Source organism: Hibiscus syriacus, unplaced genomic scaffold (assembly GCF_006381635.1).
Source record: "Hibiscus syriacus cultivar Baekdansim isolate YM2019G1 unplaced genomic scaffold, ASM638163v2 tig00110578_pilon, whole genome shotgun sequence".
NCBI lineage: Eukaryota > Viridiplantae > Streptophyta > Magnoliopsida > Malvales > Malvaceae > Hibiscus > Hibiscus syriacus.
The window spans coordinates 846,672-861,472 of record NW_024062789.1 but is presented as its reverse complement, the minus strand read 5'-3'; the positions used below and the strand labels follow the sequence as shown (position 1 = coordinate 861,472).

At 33.2% G+C, this 14,801-nt stretch overlaps 1 protein-coding gene and 1 pseudogene across 2 annotated transcripts; one reads left to right on the top strand and one right to left on the bottom strand.

The window, feature by feature from the left end:
- On the top strand, positions 1-3,528 carry LOC120133271 (annotated as a pseudogene).
- Positions 3,529-9,955: 6,427 nt separating this feature from the next.
- LOC120133289 lies at positions 9,956-13,004 on the bottom strand. Of its 2 annotated transcripts, none has more exons than XM_039149897.1 (8): positions 12,936-13,004; positions 12,061-12,481; positions 11,687-11,778; positions 11,251-11,409; positions 10,641-10,977; positions 10,411-10,528; positions 10,251-10,337; positions 9,956-10,054 (listed from the first exon to the last, which is right to left on the bottom strand). In XM_039149897.1, exons 1-6 carry the CDS (start codon positions 12,980-12,982, stop codon positions 10,445-10,447), a joined length of 1,140 nt encoding a protein of 379 aa, XP_039005828.1. In that variant the 5' UTR covers positions 12,983-13,004; the 3' UTR covers positions 9,956-10,054; positions 10,251-10,337; positions 10,411-10,444. The 2 variants fall into 2 exon arrangements, with proteins under 2 accessions (XP_039005828.1, XP_039005827.1); XM_039149896.1 differs by having other exon boundaries at positions 9,958-10,054; positions 10,251-10,323.
- Between the last annotated feature and the right edge of the window lie 1,797 nt (positions 13,005-14,801).

Sequence of the window (14,801 nt, the reverse complement as noted above, 5' to 3'; positions counted from 1 at the left end):
ATGGATTCCAGAAGGCGAGCGTTGGAGTCGTACTGGAGATCGCGGATGATCGATGGGGCAACCTCGGATGAAGATAAAGTAACCCCCGTTTATAAGTTAGAAGTGATCTGCGAGCTCTTGAGATCGGTGCATGTTAGTGTTGTTAAAGAGGTGTCAGAGTTTATCTTGAAGCGACTCGATCACAAAGTCTTATTGTCAAGCAGAAGGCAATTTCTTTCAATTCGCTTTGAATTTTCATTTCTGTTTGGTTGTATGATGGAATCTAGACAGTTGTAACGGTATCTGTTGTTTTAACCGAAAAAAGAAAAGTCCGAGAAAGTTCTTAAGAATTGAGAACTTTAACTCAATTTTACTTGAGTAGTAGGTAATGGTTATAAAATTTTAGCGAAGTTGTTAAATATCAGTACCAAAGAATCACTTTGTTTTTGCATATAATCGAAACTAAAAGAAAAAGTATATTAACAAAAAATAACAATCATAGAAGCCTAATATCCTTTTAAGGCGAAGAAGTTTTTGGTATGTAAATGTTGCCTGTTTAATGTGTAGGCTAGTTGTTTCATAATTTTGAATTATTAAAACATGATACTCAGTGGGTGGTGTGATTTTTGCAGGCTTTGAGGCTGATCAAATATGCAGTGGGAAAGTCTGGTGTGGAGTTTAGTAGAGAGATGCAGAGGAACTCAGTAGCTGTACGTCAGTTATTTCATTATAAGGGGCAGCCGGATCCTTTGAAGGGGGATGCACTTAATAAGGCCGTGCGGGAAACAGCTCATGAGGCCATTTCTGCTATATTTTCAGAGGAAAATAATACTAGTAAGCCTCCTCCAGTAGATGACTTTAACAAACGAATAGAAGGATTTGGCAACACAAACTTTGAAATGCCATCGAGTGAGAAGAAATCTTTTCTAAGTGAGGTAGTTGGTATTGGAAGTTCTTCTATCAAACAGGGAATTAGTAGTTTCACTCAGGGTCGTTCAGTTAGAAAGAATGATAATGGAAACTACAAAAGTCCTGCTCTTCGAAGGTCGTTGACTACAGAAATTGATAATTCTGATAGGTATGATCCAGTTGAATTGCACAGTGACACTCGGGAGGTTTCTAGGAATATTTCTAGTGGACCTTAGGGGCAGGATTCAAGAGTATTAAAGGCGGAAACAAGTGTCGAATCTAGCTCAAATCATTCAGAGTCTAAAACTCGTGAAGAGAGATTGTTGGAAACCATAGTTACATCTCGTGGTGTACGACTACAACCTACCCGTGATGCTATTCAGGCTTTCCTTATGGAGGCTGCAAGGCTTGATGCATTGGCTGTAAGTCATGCTCTTGAATCTAAGCTTCTATCTCCAGTGTGGCAGGTAACTCTTCGCTTCTATGCGATGAATCATTTTATGACAAGGCCACAGGGTGAGGGTTACTTAACTTTACGCAGGAAATCTACCCAATCCATTATCATCTTGAACACTTGACAATCATGCAATCAAACTATTTGTTTGTTCTCGTTATGTGATCGTGTTTCATATTGGTGATAAATCTGTATTGATTTCTTCAAAAACAATGAATGGAGTATTTGTTTTTTTAGTTATCTTTTAACCTTAACATGAATTATTTTATGGTCAGGTTCGCATGAAAGCTATGTGTGTGCTTGAGTCCATTTTGAGAAGAAAGAAAGATGAGCATTTTTGTAATTGTGGCTTCTTATTTTACTGAGAACAAAGCTATTGTTTCGAGATGTTCCGAGTCTCCCCAAGCTTCTCTCAGAGAAAAGACCAACAAGGTATTTATCTTAGTCAACCTTCTGTTTTTCCTTTCCTTTAACCTGAAAAAACATCATTCTTTTTAAAATTTAAGGTCCTGTCTAGGATGCCTTTTTTGGTGCCATGATTGTATGGTTTTCTTTTTGTTTTTTCTCTCGCTTTGTTTTGCTAAGCACAGCTAAAACAAGCTGATTAAATAGAGTAAACTGAATTCATGGGGGATAAAAGAAAATTCAACTAATTTATGCTTGAGAACTTGCTTTGAGCCTATGGAAAATTTCAGTTAAAGTTCTTTTTGGATGATGGTTGTTTTTTGGTTTACGGTAGGGAGAATGATTGATCTTTCCTTCCTGTTTGGATTCATTAAGGCCATGCATTTACTAATGGAATATATTATGCAAATCTAAGTTGATGTAGAGTATTAGTTTCTTCTTTTAAATTAGAAAAAGGAAATTTTATTATCTATTATATTTATTTTTATATGCTTGTTTGTTTTCCCCTTAAACAACTGTTCAAAAAAGAATTTTGACCCTTCATGTTGTTTACTCTTTATTTTTTATTGAGGGCATATTTATTCTTACTTTTGTTCAAGCCTATAGATCAAGACATCTAGGATTGGTTCTTGCAGTCGTCACATTATATTTCAATTGCTTTCTTATTCATGTTCTTTGTTTCATGTTCTTTGTATGATCATTGTGCTTAATCTTCACTTTAATTGCCATGATTCTTAATGTTATATGAGCTTTATTAGTTATTATGTATTTGGTGCTGATTTATAGCTGGTAATATATTATTTTCTGCGAATGAAATCGAGTGATCTTGATATACAGGTGTTGATCCTTTTGAATGGGGAACAAGCTGGTGGCTTGGCTAGTATTATGATGGACAAGATACTTCCTCAAAAGACCCAAATAATCAAAATACTGCAAACCTGACTACAACCCCGCTTATTGATGACTTGTTTGGAGATGGTATAGATGCTGGTATTGGTGCCACCGAACAGAAAGATGATGACGATCCCTTTGTAGGTGTCTCATTTCACACTGGTGAGAGTAGAGAAAATGTGGTTGATCTCTTCTCTGGGATAACAATAGATGACAAGTCAGTTATCAATAGTAATCATGTGGCTGCAAATAAAAAATCTGAACTAATTGATATCTTTGGGACCACTTCTGAAACTCCATTTGAGCCAGAGAATAAAAACAACTCCATTAATGATTTAATGGCTGGCTTATCGATGAAAGAAAATCTATCTAATCCGAAGCAGAAAGGAATCACTTCTGAGGGCCCTGAAAATATATTTGCCAACATCAACACTCATTCTAGCCATCAAGCTTCTAATGATGCTTTAAGCGGTATTCTTGGTTCTCAAGCCACTGGGATGACTACAAATGCAATGTTTCCTTTATGAACTATGTCATATGCCATTCCTCCTGGAATAATGTTGAACCCAGCCTTTTCTTCTCAGCCTATGAATTACGGTGCTGTGGGGAGTTTCTTTGCTCAGCAGCAATTGCTTGCTGCAATGTCTAACTTACAACACTTTGGTAATCTTAATGCACAAAATATTGGGATTAATCATGTTTCCAGTTGATCAAATGGAGGACCACCTTTTACTGATATTTTCCAGTCAAATTTTCCAACTCAAACGGCTAGTTCAATAATGAATAGTTCCAAGGAGGATACCAGAGCATTTGATTTTATTTTGGTAAGTTTTGAAGTTGTAGCATTTTCTATTTTGGTTAGCTATTTGTGGATTATACAGGACCTGTAACATTCCAAAAATAGGGCTAGTGGTTAAAATGTAAGTTTTTGAAATTTTGTGGTCAATTTTGAAAAATTTAAAAGTTTAGGGATTTATTTGGAATATTTTTGTGAAATATTGTTTAACAGAGATTAAAAGAGGAAGGGGCATTTTGGTCTTTTGATAATTAATGAATTTAAAATTGATTAGTGATCTATTATATACACGTGGAAGGAAAGGAAAATTTACAGAGAAATGTGGAATCCTGTCTTCATCCCTTCTTCCTCTTTCTCTACGTGAGTGCTTGGATAAGGTAAGAGAACTCTAAGTTTGTTATTTCTTGAATTTTTAAGTTGATTTTAATTCTTGGGGTGTTAGGAAAGCTTAAGGAAGTTTAAAGAGAAGTAAAAAATAAAAGATTTGTAAGTTATGGAGATTGAATATAAAGGTTTTTAAGTGAATTGTTGAGAAAGAGTTTGTAAATGGAATTTGAAGTCATATTTGACTTGTCATCAGTTAGAATAAGAGATTTAAGAGTTTAGAGAAGATTAATAACAAAATTGAATATTTGGTAAGATTTTTAGTTTCAAGTATTCTAGTTAGATTTTGGATGTTAAGATGTATTAAAGTAATATAAGTTGATTTGAATAGGTGTACTTGAGTTCAAAGGTTTAAAAAAGAGTAAAGTGAGGAAGTTAGTAAAGTTTTGGAAAATTTTCAGGTAAAATGAATAAGTTATGGGCAAGGGGTATCAGTACTGGATGAATAGTACCGATACTTCAAAGTGAAAATAGGTGATATTTGGGTCTGGGTATTGATACTGAATGAACAATATCGATAACATAAGTTAAAAATTGATGAATCATTCAAAGAGTATCGATATCCAAGTAGTAGTATCGGTACTAGGGTTATCGATACCAATGTTAAAGTATCGGTGCCATTTTTAGAAACAAATTCCATAATATAGAAAGGGTATCGATACTAAAGTATAGTATCGATACCACAATAAGAAAGTACAAGTATTGTACCTTGGGTACGATACTATTCAAAGTGCAATGGTGAATTAAGTGCTTCGTTTAGCTTAAGCTATTGGTGATTGATTTGTAGTATTATGAATTTCGATATTCATTTTTGACATTGAACGAAGGCAAGATCCGGACGATTCAAAGTTGTAAGATCGATCTAGAATGTTTTGCTTTGACTAAGTGAGGCTAAGGTGAGTGCATACTACTATAATATATGGTGATATGGGAAATAAGACTTGCGATGAGTCTATTTCCAATTTTAGATTGCACGATTTTATGAATACAAGTATATTATTGATATGGTTTCTATGTGTACATGAGTACAAGCATATGTTTATATGTTACGTGTATTGTTATACATGAGCTATGTGTTACATGTTATACTTTGTGTTACATGTTATACTTTATGTTACATGATCTATGTGGATATATGAGAAAAAGATATAAGTTATGTGATCATGAGTTATATGAATACATATATGTGTGATAACCTATGTGAACTGGTATAATTGACCTATGTGATTAAATAAAAAAGTGAGATAAGCTAAATAACATTGACCTATGCGATTACATGAGAATATGATATAAGCTATGTGGTATTGACATAAGTGATTATATGAATATGTGATATAAGCTACGTAACAAGGACTTGTGTGATTATATGTCTATGTGATATTGAACTACGTGATTATATGAATATGTGAAATGTGTAAATGACAAAGCCCATAAGTATGTGATATGAGAGCTAAGGGTATAATTGGCATGCCAAGAGTTGAGGGTTCTACGCGGTCCTTCGGGACAATACTATGTGGTCCTTCTGGACATTTCTATGTGGCACTTCGGAGCAATTTCTACGCGGCACTTCGGTGCAATTTATACGAGCTGTGATGACAACATTTGTGCACAACCTCAATGCACTCACATACCTTAAGTTCTCAATGATATACATGGACTATTGAAAGAAAGGATATAAATGAATAGTGAATGATAATGATAATGATGTTTATGATATATATATGCATATAAGCTTTTGTTATATGAAATGTTCCATAGTTTCTTTATATGATTTTATGATATATTTAGAATATGTCAAGTGTTTTAGGATTTTATTTCTCAAGAATATACCATGGGATGTTAAAAAGAAATAACATGAATAAACAGTGCATAATATTACATCTTCTTGTTGGGTGAAGTGTATGATAGTTTATGTACTTATTATGTTTATAAAAGTTAATTATGTAATTACATGTTTTAATGTTCTAATTATGCATTATATGCCTCACTAAGTCAAAGACTTAGCGTGTGAGTGTTGCACACGTAGGTACAAAGAAGCAAGGAGATTAAAGCTAAGCAAGTCAGAACAACATACCCTACTTGAAAATCAGATCAGAAACGATTTGAACTGTATGTATTTTGTTATATTAAGTTTAGTTGGCATGTAATTAAATGTTTAAATCGTATATGCTCTGATCGGTTTTGTAAAACTATGTGATTGTATTTAATGTAAATTATTCAGTTTTATTTTAATGTGCATTTAAATTTTCAACTATCTTGTAAAAGTAAATGATTTGAAAAATCAATGTGACACTTCGGATTCGTATCCGGGTCGGATACGAGTTAGGAGTGTTATAGAACCATCTTGCAACCTCTCGTGATCCAAAGAGGACAGTGTAAGGTATGGTCTTGGAATAATGGTAATAGCTTTTGAAGCAATACATGCAGCTTTGACCATTGCATTGCATGTAAAACAAGTGAGGAACGTGTTGGGAAAATGTTTTTTTTTCACAATTTATTTTTCTTTTAATGGAATTGTAGAGTTTTGTGCAGCTTGTTTTTTCCATTGGCAATGCAACCACAAGAAATCCTTATTTCCACGGCAAAGCATTTCGACTGAGACAATGTACAGGAACGGCAGGTTTGATCTGTTAAAATGCCTGCAAATGTTGTCTTAAATTTATAGAAATGACTTTTTTAGCTTTTATAAATCAATGTTCCATGTGAAATTAATTATGGGCTTTGTGCTACGAGCCTTTTGCATTTCCGAGTGTGGTTATAGAATGCAAACGATACCAAGTATATGATTAAATTTTAACGACATTTATATTCTTCCTTGTGGGATTACAAATAAATATGCATTTTGTTATCAATGAAAATTTAAAGGCAGTTGATATGATTTTTTTCAGAATTCTTGTTTGCTTTATATATATATATATACAAATGTTGATTTTATCATTAGGTCAAAATGTGTTCCAAGATCATATGCCATGTACATTTGGAATTTATTTATTTATTTTTTAAAAAAAATCAAGAATGTAGTCTATCTACCTTTTAGATTTAACAAATCAAATTTAACTGTTAGCATCTTGAAATAAAGAAGATGCCAACTTTAAAAGTTATGTGATTGAAAATTTGATAGTAGATATAAATTTAACAATAAAGTTGCTAACAATTTCTAGAATAGGTGGTTATAGCATTTTATACCCATGTCGTCTACACTTGGAATAAGTATCAGATAAGAGAATATCATACTTGAAGAGATATATTACATAAAAAATCCAGTACATTTGAAGAAGCTTAATTTTAAGCTCGTTACGTTCACAGACTCTATCATGACAAATATTTAATAATGATACGAGTCGCATATATTTAGAGAAAGAAATCAGATAATATAAATATTTATACATCCAAAGTTATATTCACTTCTGAGCGTATCTACATATCAATGTGGTATGTACAAATTATAAATTGTAAGCTCAAATGCCTGTAATCAAATGTGAAACCGGGATTTTGAGTTTATATGGCTTAAGAGGTGTTGGGAGGGGCTTTACCTGAATACTACTATGACCTGAACATGATTATTTTTGGATCGTAAAACGGACAAAGATACCTATGGTTAAACTCAAAACAGATTGTAAAACAGACAAAGATACATATGGTTAAACCCGAAAAAAGATGTTTAGGAGGTAGAGTCTTCAAGGTTGCTCCACGATGTAACTTCCATCTTCTTGGTTCTTTTCAGTTGTTTCGCAACATCCAAACGCTCAGAAGTATATGGTGATGGAATCTAGTTGGGGAAATAAATGAAACTAGGATTTAGCACAAAGTTTTAAAAGGGTTAACATAAATAGAAAGAAGAGACAACAATGAGGCCTCTTTACCAAAGATGGTATGTACTTGTTGATTGCTGCTAGCATTGCAGCATGACCTACAGCTGATACCTGGCCATTCAAATATATAAAAGAAAATTACATAACCTATTGCATGTTATTCAGACTTGATGGTGAATATTGGACATAGGTATGGTTCCGAAATGGATATATGTGTTTCACAAATATCGGACAAAGAACTTAATAGAATATGAAGTGTCAAAAGCAACATAGCTACTGAGATGAGCACTGAAAAGACATGAGCAGCATGCATGCATTAGAGTGCACATGCAAAACTAAGCATGATGCTTTATCTACAAGTAAACATGGAAGGCCTTTGGAACTGCAAATAATTGTGGGGGATTGCTTTGCAGATGATGACTACATTCTAGGAACAAAAACTTGGTTGGTAACCTAAACTAAGCATAATGAAAGGATGTAAATGAGATGTTTCAAAAAAGGTTTCATCATAGCAAATCATCCTATGAGTGATGAAAGCATTGGTGAGAGGAGTTAAAATGCTTACGGGAAGGAGCATTAGAATTGTAACAGGAATAAGTGTAGCAATGTCATTCAATGTTCTTTTTAACTTCCTTTTTTCTCTGGCTGTGACCTTCTGGCCTCGCAATTGCTTTGAAAGTAGCTCCAGGGAAACTGTGAGGTCGACAAATAGCAACTGAGTTCCCAACCATACATCCTGCAAAATTTTCATTATTTTACTATTAATGCTCAAAGTATGAAGATCTAGTATGAGTCTGTTCAGTGATAAGAACAAGGTTTTTGGCCCTACGAAACTTGAGGAGACCAATTCGGTGCAGCATTTTCTGATAAAACTCTGATGCAAGGTATTGGATTTGGAGATGTCAGTTCCCTCTGCAAAGGATACCGTATCTTTGCTGGCTGAACAGAAGTGCTGCAGCTATCAACAGAAAATATTAAATAAATAAATAAACTGTAAAGCAAGTGGTAACAGGTGTCCATATATGTAAAATCTATGTGTGCGTGGATGTGATTAAGCTGTCAACGTTCCACATATGATTTTTGCAATCTTCGAAAGCTAAGTGTCAAAACAGACTAAATGATGTTAATTTGCTGAGTGGTAATGTTGGTTTCAGGGTTGCATATGGGGTTTGCACCAGTAAATGAAGGTTCACGGTAAGTGACCCTTTCCTTTTTTGTTAGAGATGGTTGTACGGTAGAATGCATAAATGCAAGTCCTGCTTCAAGCTTGTGAATGGAAAACTATAATAGATCTTGACAGTTGAGACCAGGCATTGCTTGTCTGAATTACTTCTATGCTAAATTCGATGGCATATACTTTCTGTAGTACCTTTATGGCTTTATCATCATCTTAACCTTGCTCCTACTGGAATCTATCTCATTCGTCCACCTTTGATCAGAACTCCGTTGCTCATCTTATCCGGTATTGTCATCACTGATCATGTTTGGTTTCCCGCAATGACATGCAAAACACTAATGGCTTTGCAACTTTTAAAGACATTTTCCTTGACTGATATTTGATCAAAGAACACATTAGAAGAACTTTAATCACTTTGTCTGTCAGTCTTTTCTCTTCCTTAATTATGTCCAGACATGAGAGAGGTTTATGTTCATGAGATTGTTAAATTCTCAGTCGAGTAACACTGCTTGAACTGTGTTTATCCTACTTACAGTCGTACAAGATTTCACCTTTTTCTTTTTCTTCAAATCTACAAGTTTGCCAATGGAATTTATTGTGAAAGGAAATGACATAACATCGCATATCTGAATATGGAATGCATACCTTCTTCAGCAGATGAAACTGTCCAAATTCATCAATTTGAGATTCCTCTGCCAGTGCTTCCAACGCCACTGAAAACCGGGTTGAGCCAGTGGCTCCTGTAGATGGTCCATGCTTAGAGGCACCCGAGTCTGTAATCTTTAACGGTTCCCTGCTAGATAATTCAATATTAGCTCAATAATGTATTCTTTTAGTACAAAGCTCATTCTACTGCGGATAAGAAACAACCAACATACCCTGATCTATCGTAAGCCGCCCAGTAATCTTCCAGACATAAAGACAACAGCCTTTGGCTGAAAATTTCAGATATCATATCTTAAAAATGCAATTTACTAAGAAACAATCAGATAAGTTAAAATATCATGGTAGAAAGATTATTAGCTACCTCTGGAGCAAGAATGCTAACAATTGAGAATCTAAGGGCTGCTGAGCCGAGCGGCTGAAGTGCGCAAACCCAGAAAAAACATCATAGCAAACAGTAAAAACATATGACAATATGATTGCTTTCTCTGCTTGTATGGCATGCTGCTTGGACCTTTTTTCATAATTGCTAGTGAAAGAACAATTTCCATAAAATCAAGCCACCCAATTTCATCGGTTACTACCTGTATGTATAATTTTAGCATTCGGGTTAGTTAGTGTCTGAAAAACGTCAGTTAGAGATTGACTCTCACAGTTCAATGTGATATTCTAAGCCAGGAACATAGGGTAAGAATAAAATACAAGAATTCGTTCCAAACTCTGTGGAAATGAAATGGCTAGTGATAGGCATTTCTAACGGAGAGGGCATATAAAGCTAACCTCCATGAAGAATTGGTAAACTGATATGGAAGAGAACTCCGGGTAAATGAAAAGACTTCCACACTCCAAGTAGCTGCACCCAAAGCACTACAACTCTTATAGCATATTTCAATGGTGAGTCGCAGCAATCAGGAGTCAAAGAAATCAAGACACATTTTACCTCAGGAAGTCCTTCACCAGCTCATCAAGATCATTTATACGCAATTGTGAAAAAAACAATCTAGTCTTCCTCCCCAGATATGCAAAAGTCCTAATGTAGCCAAGCTATCTGCTTGAACCTAATCAAAATATTAAAACCAAATGTTTACATAAACTTAAACCGTCGACAATGTGTTTTAAAAGGACACACTGCTAAAAATACTAAAAATATTTGGGAATCATGAGACAAACCTTGCTGTTAAATTCCAGTTTGCCTGGAATCACGGTTTCTTTGGTGAAAGCTACTGAGAGTTTCCTCAGAGCCAACCCTATCCAAAATTCTATCTCATCACTCTTCTTGCTAGCCAGAACCTTTGCACCAAAATGTGACAGGAAATGAGTTTCAAATCCTGCCTCCGTTGCTAATTGGTGTAATTTGTCGACCGAAACAATACCATGTGAAAGATCCATAAGCCCCACGATAACATCGCCTACTGATATTTTAGACATGGGACAAGAGATATGTTCAGAACACAATTTCTCTACCGCAGCACAGCAGCTAATAGCCATAATAATCCCTGCAACACCACTGAATATTCTTGTGTTTAGGTTAAGCCACGGATTACAGAATAATCAGTGAATTTATTCAAAGGTGAAACTATAGAATGTGGGGGAAAATAAACAGATGAATCTAATTCACATTTACAATAAGGACAGAAATATTACAAATGAATCTAATTCACATTTACCATAAGGACAGAAATATTAAGGAGGGTGTCAATAATCCTATAGGGAAGAAAAAGTACTTTTGGTTGAAAACAAAGTACTTTTGGTTGAAAACAAAGGAGTATTTTGAGCAAACCTTCCTGCATACTCCATAGACCATTTCTTTAACAATGGAATGAAGAATCCTTTCATCCTTGGAAGTTCCACCACTCTGAACCATTGTACCAATTCCGGATGTCTTAATTTCAACCGACTTTCAATGAACTCCTCTAACGAACCTGTCTCTGCAGTCAAGCTGAAGAAAATGGAAAAACGAAACATTAGAGCTGCTAAACGCCACTATCACCAGGCATAATTAGGAAGAAGAGAGACAATGACTAGGCCAGAGTCAGAGAAACATGGAGTTTCTTTGGAAGTTTTATGCGGGCATTAGCAAAAACACTATCTGAGTTTGATATAACTGTATGAAATCTTTGAAACAAAAAGAGTTGATTTTTGAAGTTATAGATCTCTTAATGTCATTTATGATAATACTAATAATATAGACTAAATTAGCTGCTACAAAAACTTACATCTTTCTAACTGGGGATGGATTGTTATGATGTTCTTGAGAGAGCAATATCTCCACTTCGATTACCGTTTTCAACATAGCATAAACAGCTACCTGAAGAATCATATTAGTCAACGATTCTTCTCCAGTATCTCATTTCCTTTAATAATTCACAAAACAATGTCATATCTCATTTCAACAAAAGTATCTGTGTGATGGTTGTTCAAGGAACAAACAACAAACAGACCACTAAAGTTTTGCACCATATGGTTAACCAGTCTATAAGTAGTTGCTTACAACATGAATTTCAATACTTCAAATTTACAATTTCTAGACTAAAAAATATGTAAAGGCTCATAATTAGTTTTAATTTATTTGGGGCTGTTGAGAATTTACCCGATGAGCGATACGTTTATGCCATTGATGCACATCCTTTCCATTCCAAGCCATTGCAACCTCAGCACGGCTTCCATCCAACTCAAGTGACTCAACTGCAAGGGAAAAGCTTCTGGCAGCTTCATGTAATACCCAAACAAGACAATTCACCCGATTGAATTCGATTGAAGGAGAATCAACCTCGGGTAAAAAAGCCTTATTGCCAGTACCAGAAGGATCACAAGGAGGGGAAGAAGGCACTGCCGAGAATGCACTTTGAAATGTACCCTTTGAAGAAGTGTAACCAGCAAACCGTAATCCAATTAAATTGCACTTATTTGCCGCGAAAAAATTCCCCTGCAGCCTTCGGTGGAACATTGAACAGTGTAATGCACTTGAACTAGGCTTCCAATTCCATCCCTTAGAGGGTTTAAAAGTTTGTCTGTGACAGATAAATATGTTCAACTCCTCAAACTAACAACAGATCCATTAAAATTACATTGCTTCCCATCTTCCGTTTTGATTAATTTAGCCTGTTGGTTTTAAAGAGTTTTTGTTTTCTAAATGATCCAAAATGAATATTACATGAATCAAACGATTAACTGACAGTACATTAGTGCCTTATTGGGTTCTAAGTTCTAATTAAGACAATATACAACAAAAAGGAAAGTCAACCAACTTCAAGTAACCAAAAACAATCAAATAAAAATGTATACTTTGAATCAGTTAAAAGTAAATAGCATACGCAATAAAAAAGAAGACTACCATAGATTTGATGCAGGCAAAGGCGACAAAAACCAAAAAAAATTTCTCTCGATCCATTGAGAGAAGGTAATAGTTTCAAGGAGTAAATACCATCGACGAAGTAAATAGGGGAGCATAAAAATACAACTTACGCGTGGTAGGAGAAATGTGGCAGCTGAAGAAACAAATGGTACGCCATGGAAGAAGCAAAAGAGAAGAGGGGAAAAATGCAAAAGGTAAATGTAGCGAAGTCATCGAGGCAAGTAGGTAGAGAGCTTAAAAAACTCTTCTTTTTATCTTTTTTTTTTTTTTTTGTAATTACAGGTAAATGTTGTTGTTGCGTGTCTTAGGTTTTTTCTCCCGCCAACCGTTGTTTTTTCTTTTTTCTATTTTAATTTTATTACAGTTTGCGTAAGGGGAAAAAATATCAAATGAAAAAAAATGAGAAATTACTGAAAATGTTTGATTTTGAGCTTATTTAAAATTTATTTAATTATAAAATTTTAAAATCATTTAAGCTTGAAACTATTCGAATATTAAAAAAATATATGCAAACTCAAAAAACTTAATATCAATTTCTTTAACTCAAATCCAAAATACTCGTTTAATTGTACTCATTGAATCCAAAACAATAAGATAAACATAAGTTTGAGAAAAATAATAAAAATCAAAGTGAATAAAATCAAACCATTTGAGTAGTTATATCTTAGATTAAGAAAATTTTGAACATACATTATCTTGTAATCACTAAACTATTCAATTTAGTTTCAAACTTTATTTTAGTTGTATATAAATGATTTAGGGTCAGTTTGTTTTACGTAAAAAATTTTTTAAAAAAATATTTTCCTCATTTTTCAGTGTTTTGGTAGAGGAAAACAAATTAGTCAATGTAAAACATTTTCTTGATCAACAGAATTTCCTTTGAATTTTCTGAAAAATAACTTACGATTTGATTTTTCGTAAGTCATTTTCCGAACTTTTCACTTCAAATCATAAATACTCAAAACAATATTTTTTATGTATTTAATATTAATATAATATTTTAGTATCATTTTAATAAAAATATTAATTATTAACATGTTCTAATAATATATGATACTATTATATTCTTATTTTAATAATATATAATAAATTATTAATAAAATTTATATTATTTATTAATCTCTTAAAAATAATATTATTGAATTATTAATAGTGAATAATATTATTTATGTATTTAATAATAATATAATAGTCTAATAATATTTTAATAAAATCCTTAAAATATATTTATTAATAATTTTAAAAATATAATATAATATTTTTATTTTAATACATATTTATTAATTTATAATATATTTATTCTAATAGAATGTACTATTCTTAATATTTTTATTTGTAAAATTATAGAAATGATATTTTGATAATAATATTGGCATAAATAAAATTAAATAAATTATTATAATATTTTAAAATAATAATATTAATTTTTTTTATAATAAATAATATTATTTATTATATTTTATGTTTGTAATAAAATAATTTCTAAAAAAACTTATCAAACAATGAAAATTGGTCTACACAACATCTTTCAAATACCGTAAAACATTTTTCAAAAATTATTTTCAGTGAAACAAACGAATCACTATTAAATTATTATATTGATTTGTAGTATTTTTTTATAAATTCTAAATCTAATCTAATCATATCTAGAGGGGAGGAAAATGATGGACTTTAGGAGAAAGACGGGGAGTCCCTGTAATGTGTTTAGAAGTCATGACCTAACTAAAAGAGTATGAATAAAAAAAATGAAAACTTAACGAACCATCCAAATAATTAATACCAAGTATCTAGAACTAACCATATTAATTAAAATACGTTTGAAACTATTACGACTAGCCCGTCCAGCTCAGTTGGAATCGAGTTTCACGGTGGGCAATTCATTTCCGACCGAAGCTTCCATCTCCGACGGCTTCCGAAATCCAAGTTCCGCCAAGTCCTGCTTTGCCATCAGCCAAAAAAGAAGAACCATTTTCCAT

Bases quoted from the DNA above. Each gene is read 5' to 3' on its own strand.
- LOC120133289 (XM_039149897.1), bottom strand. From the start codon at position 12,982: ATGGCGTACCATTTGTTTCTTCAGCTGCCACATTTCTCCTACCACGC. The intron at 11,779-12,060 runs GTAAATTCTCAA...ATGATTCTTCAG, and splicing joins ATAAACGTATCGCTCATCGG to GTAGCTGTTTATGCTATGTT. The intron at 10,529-10,640 runs GTTTGTCTCATG...TATTTTGATTAG, and splicing joins AACTGGAATTTAACAGCAAG to GTTCAAGCAGATAGCTTGGC.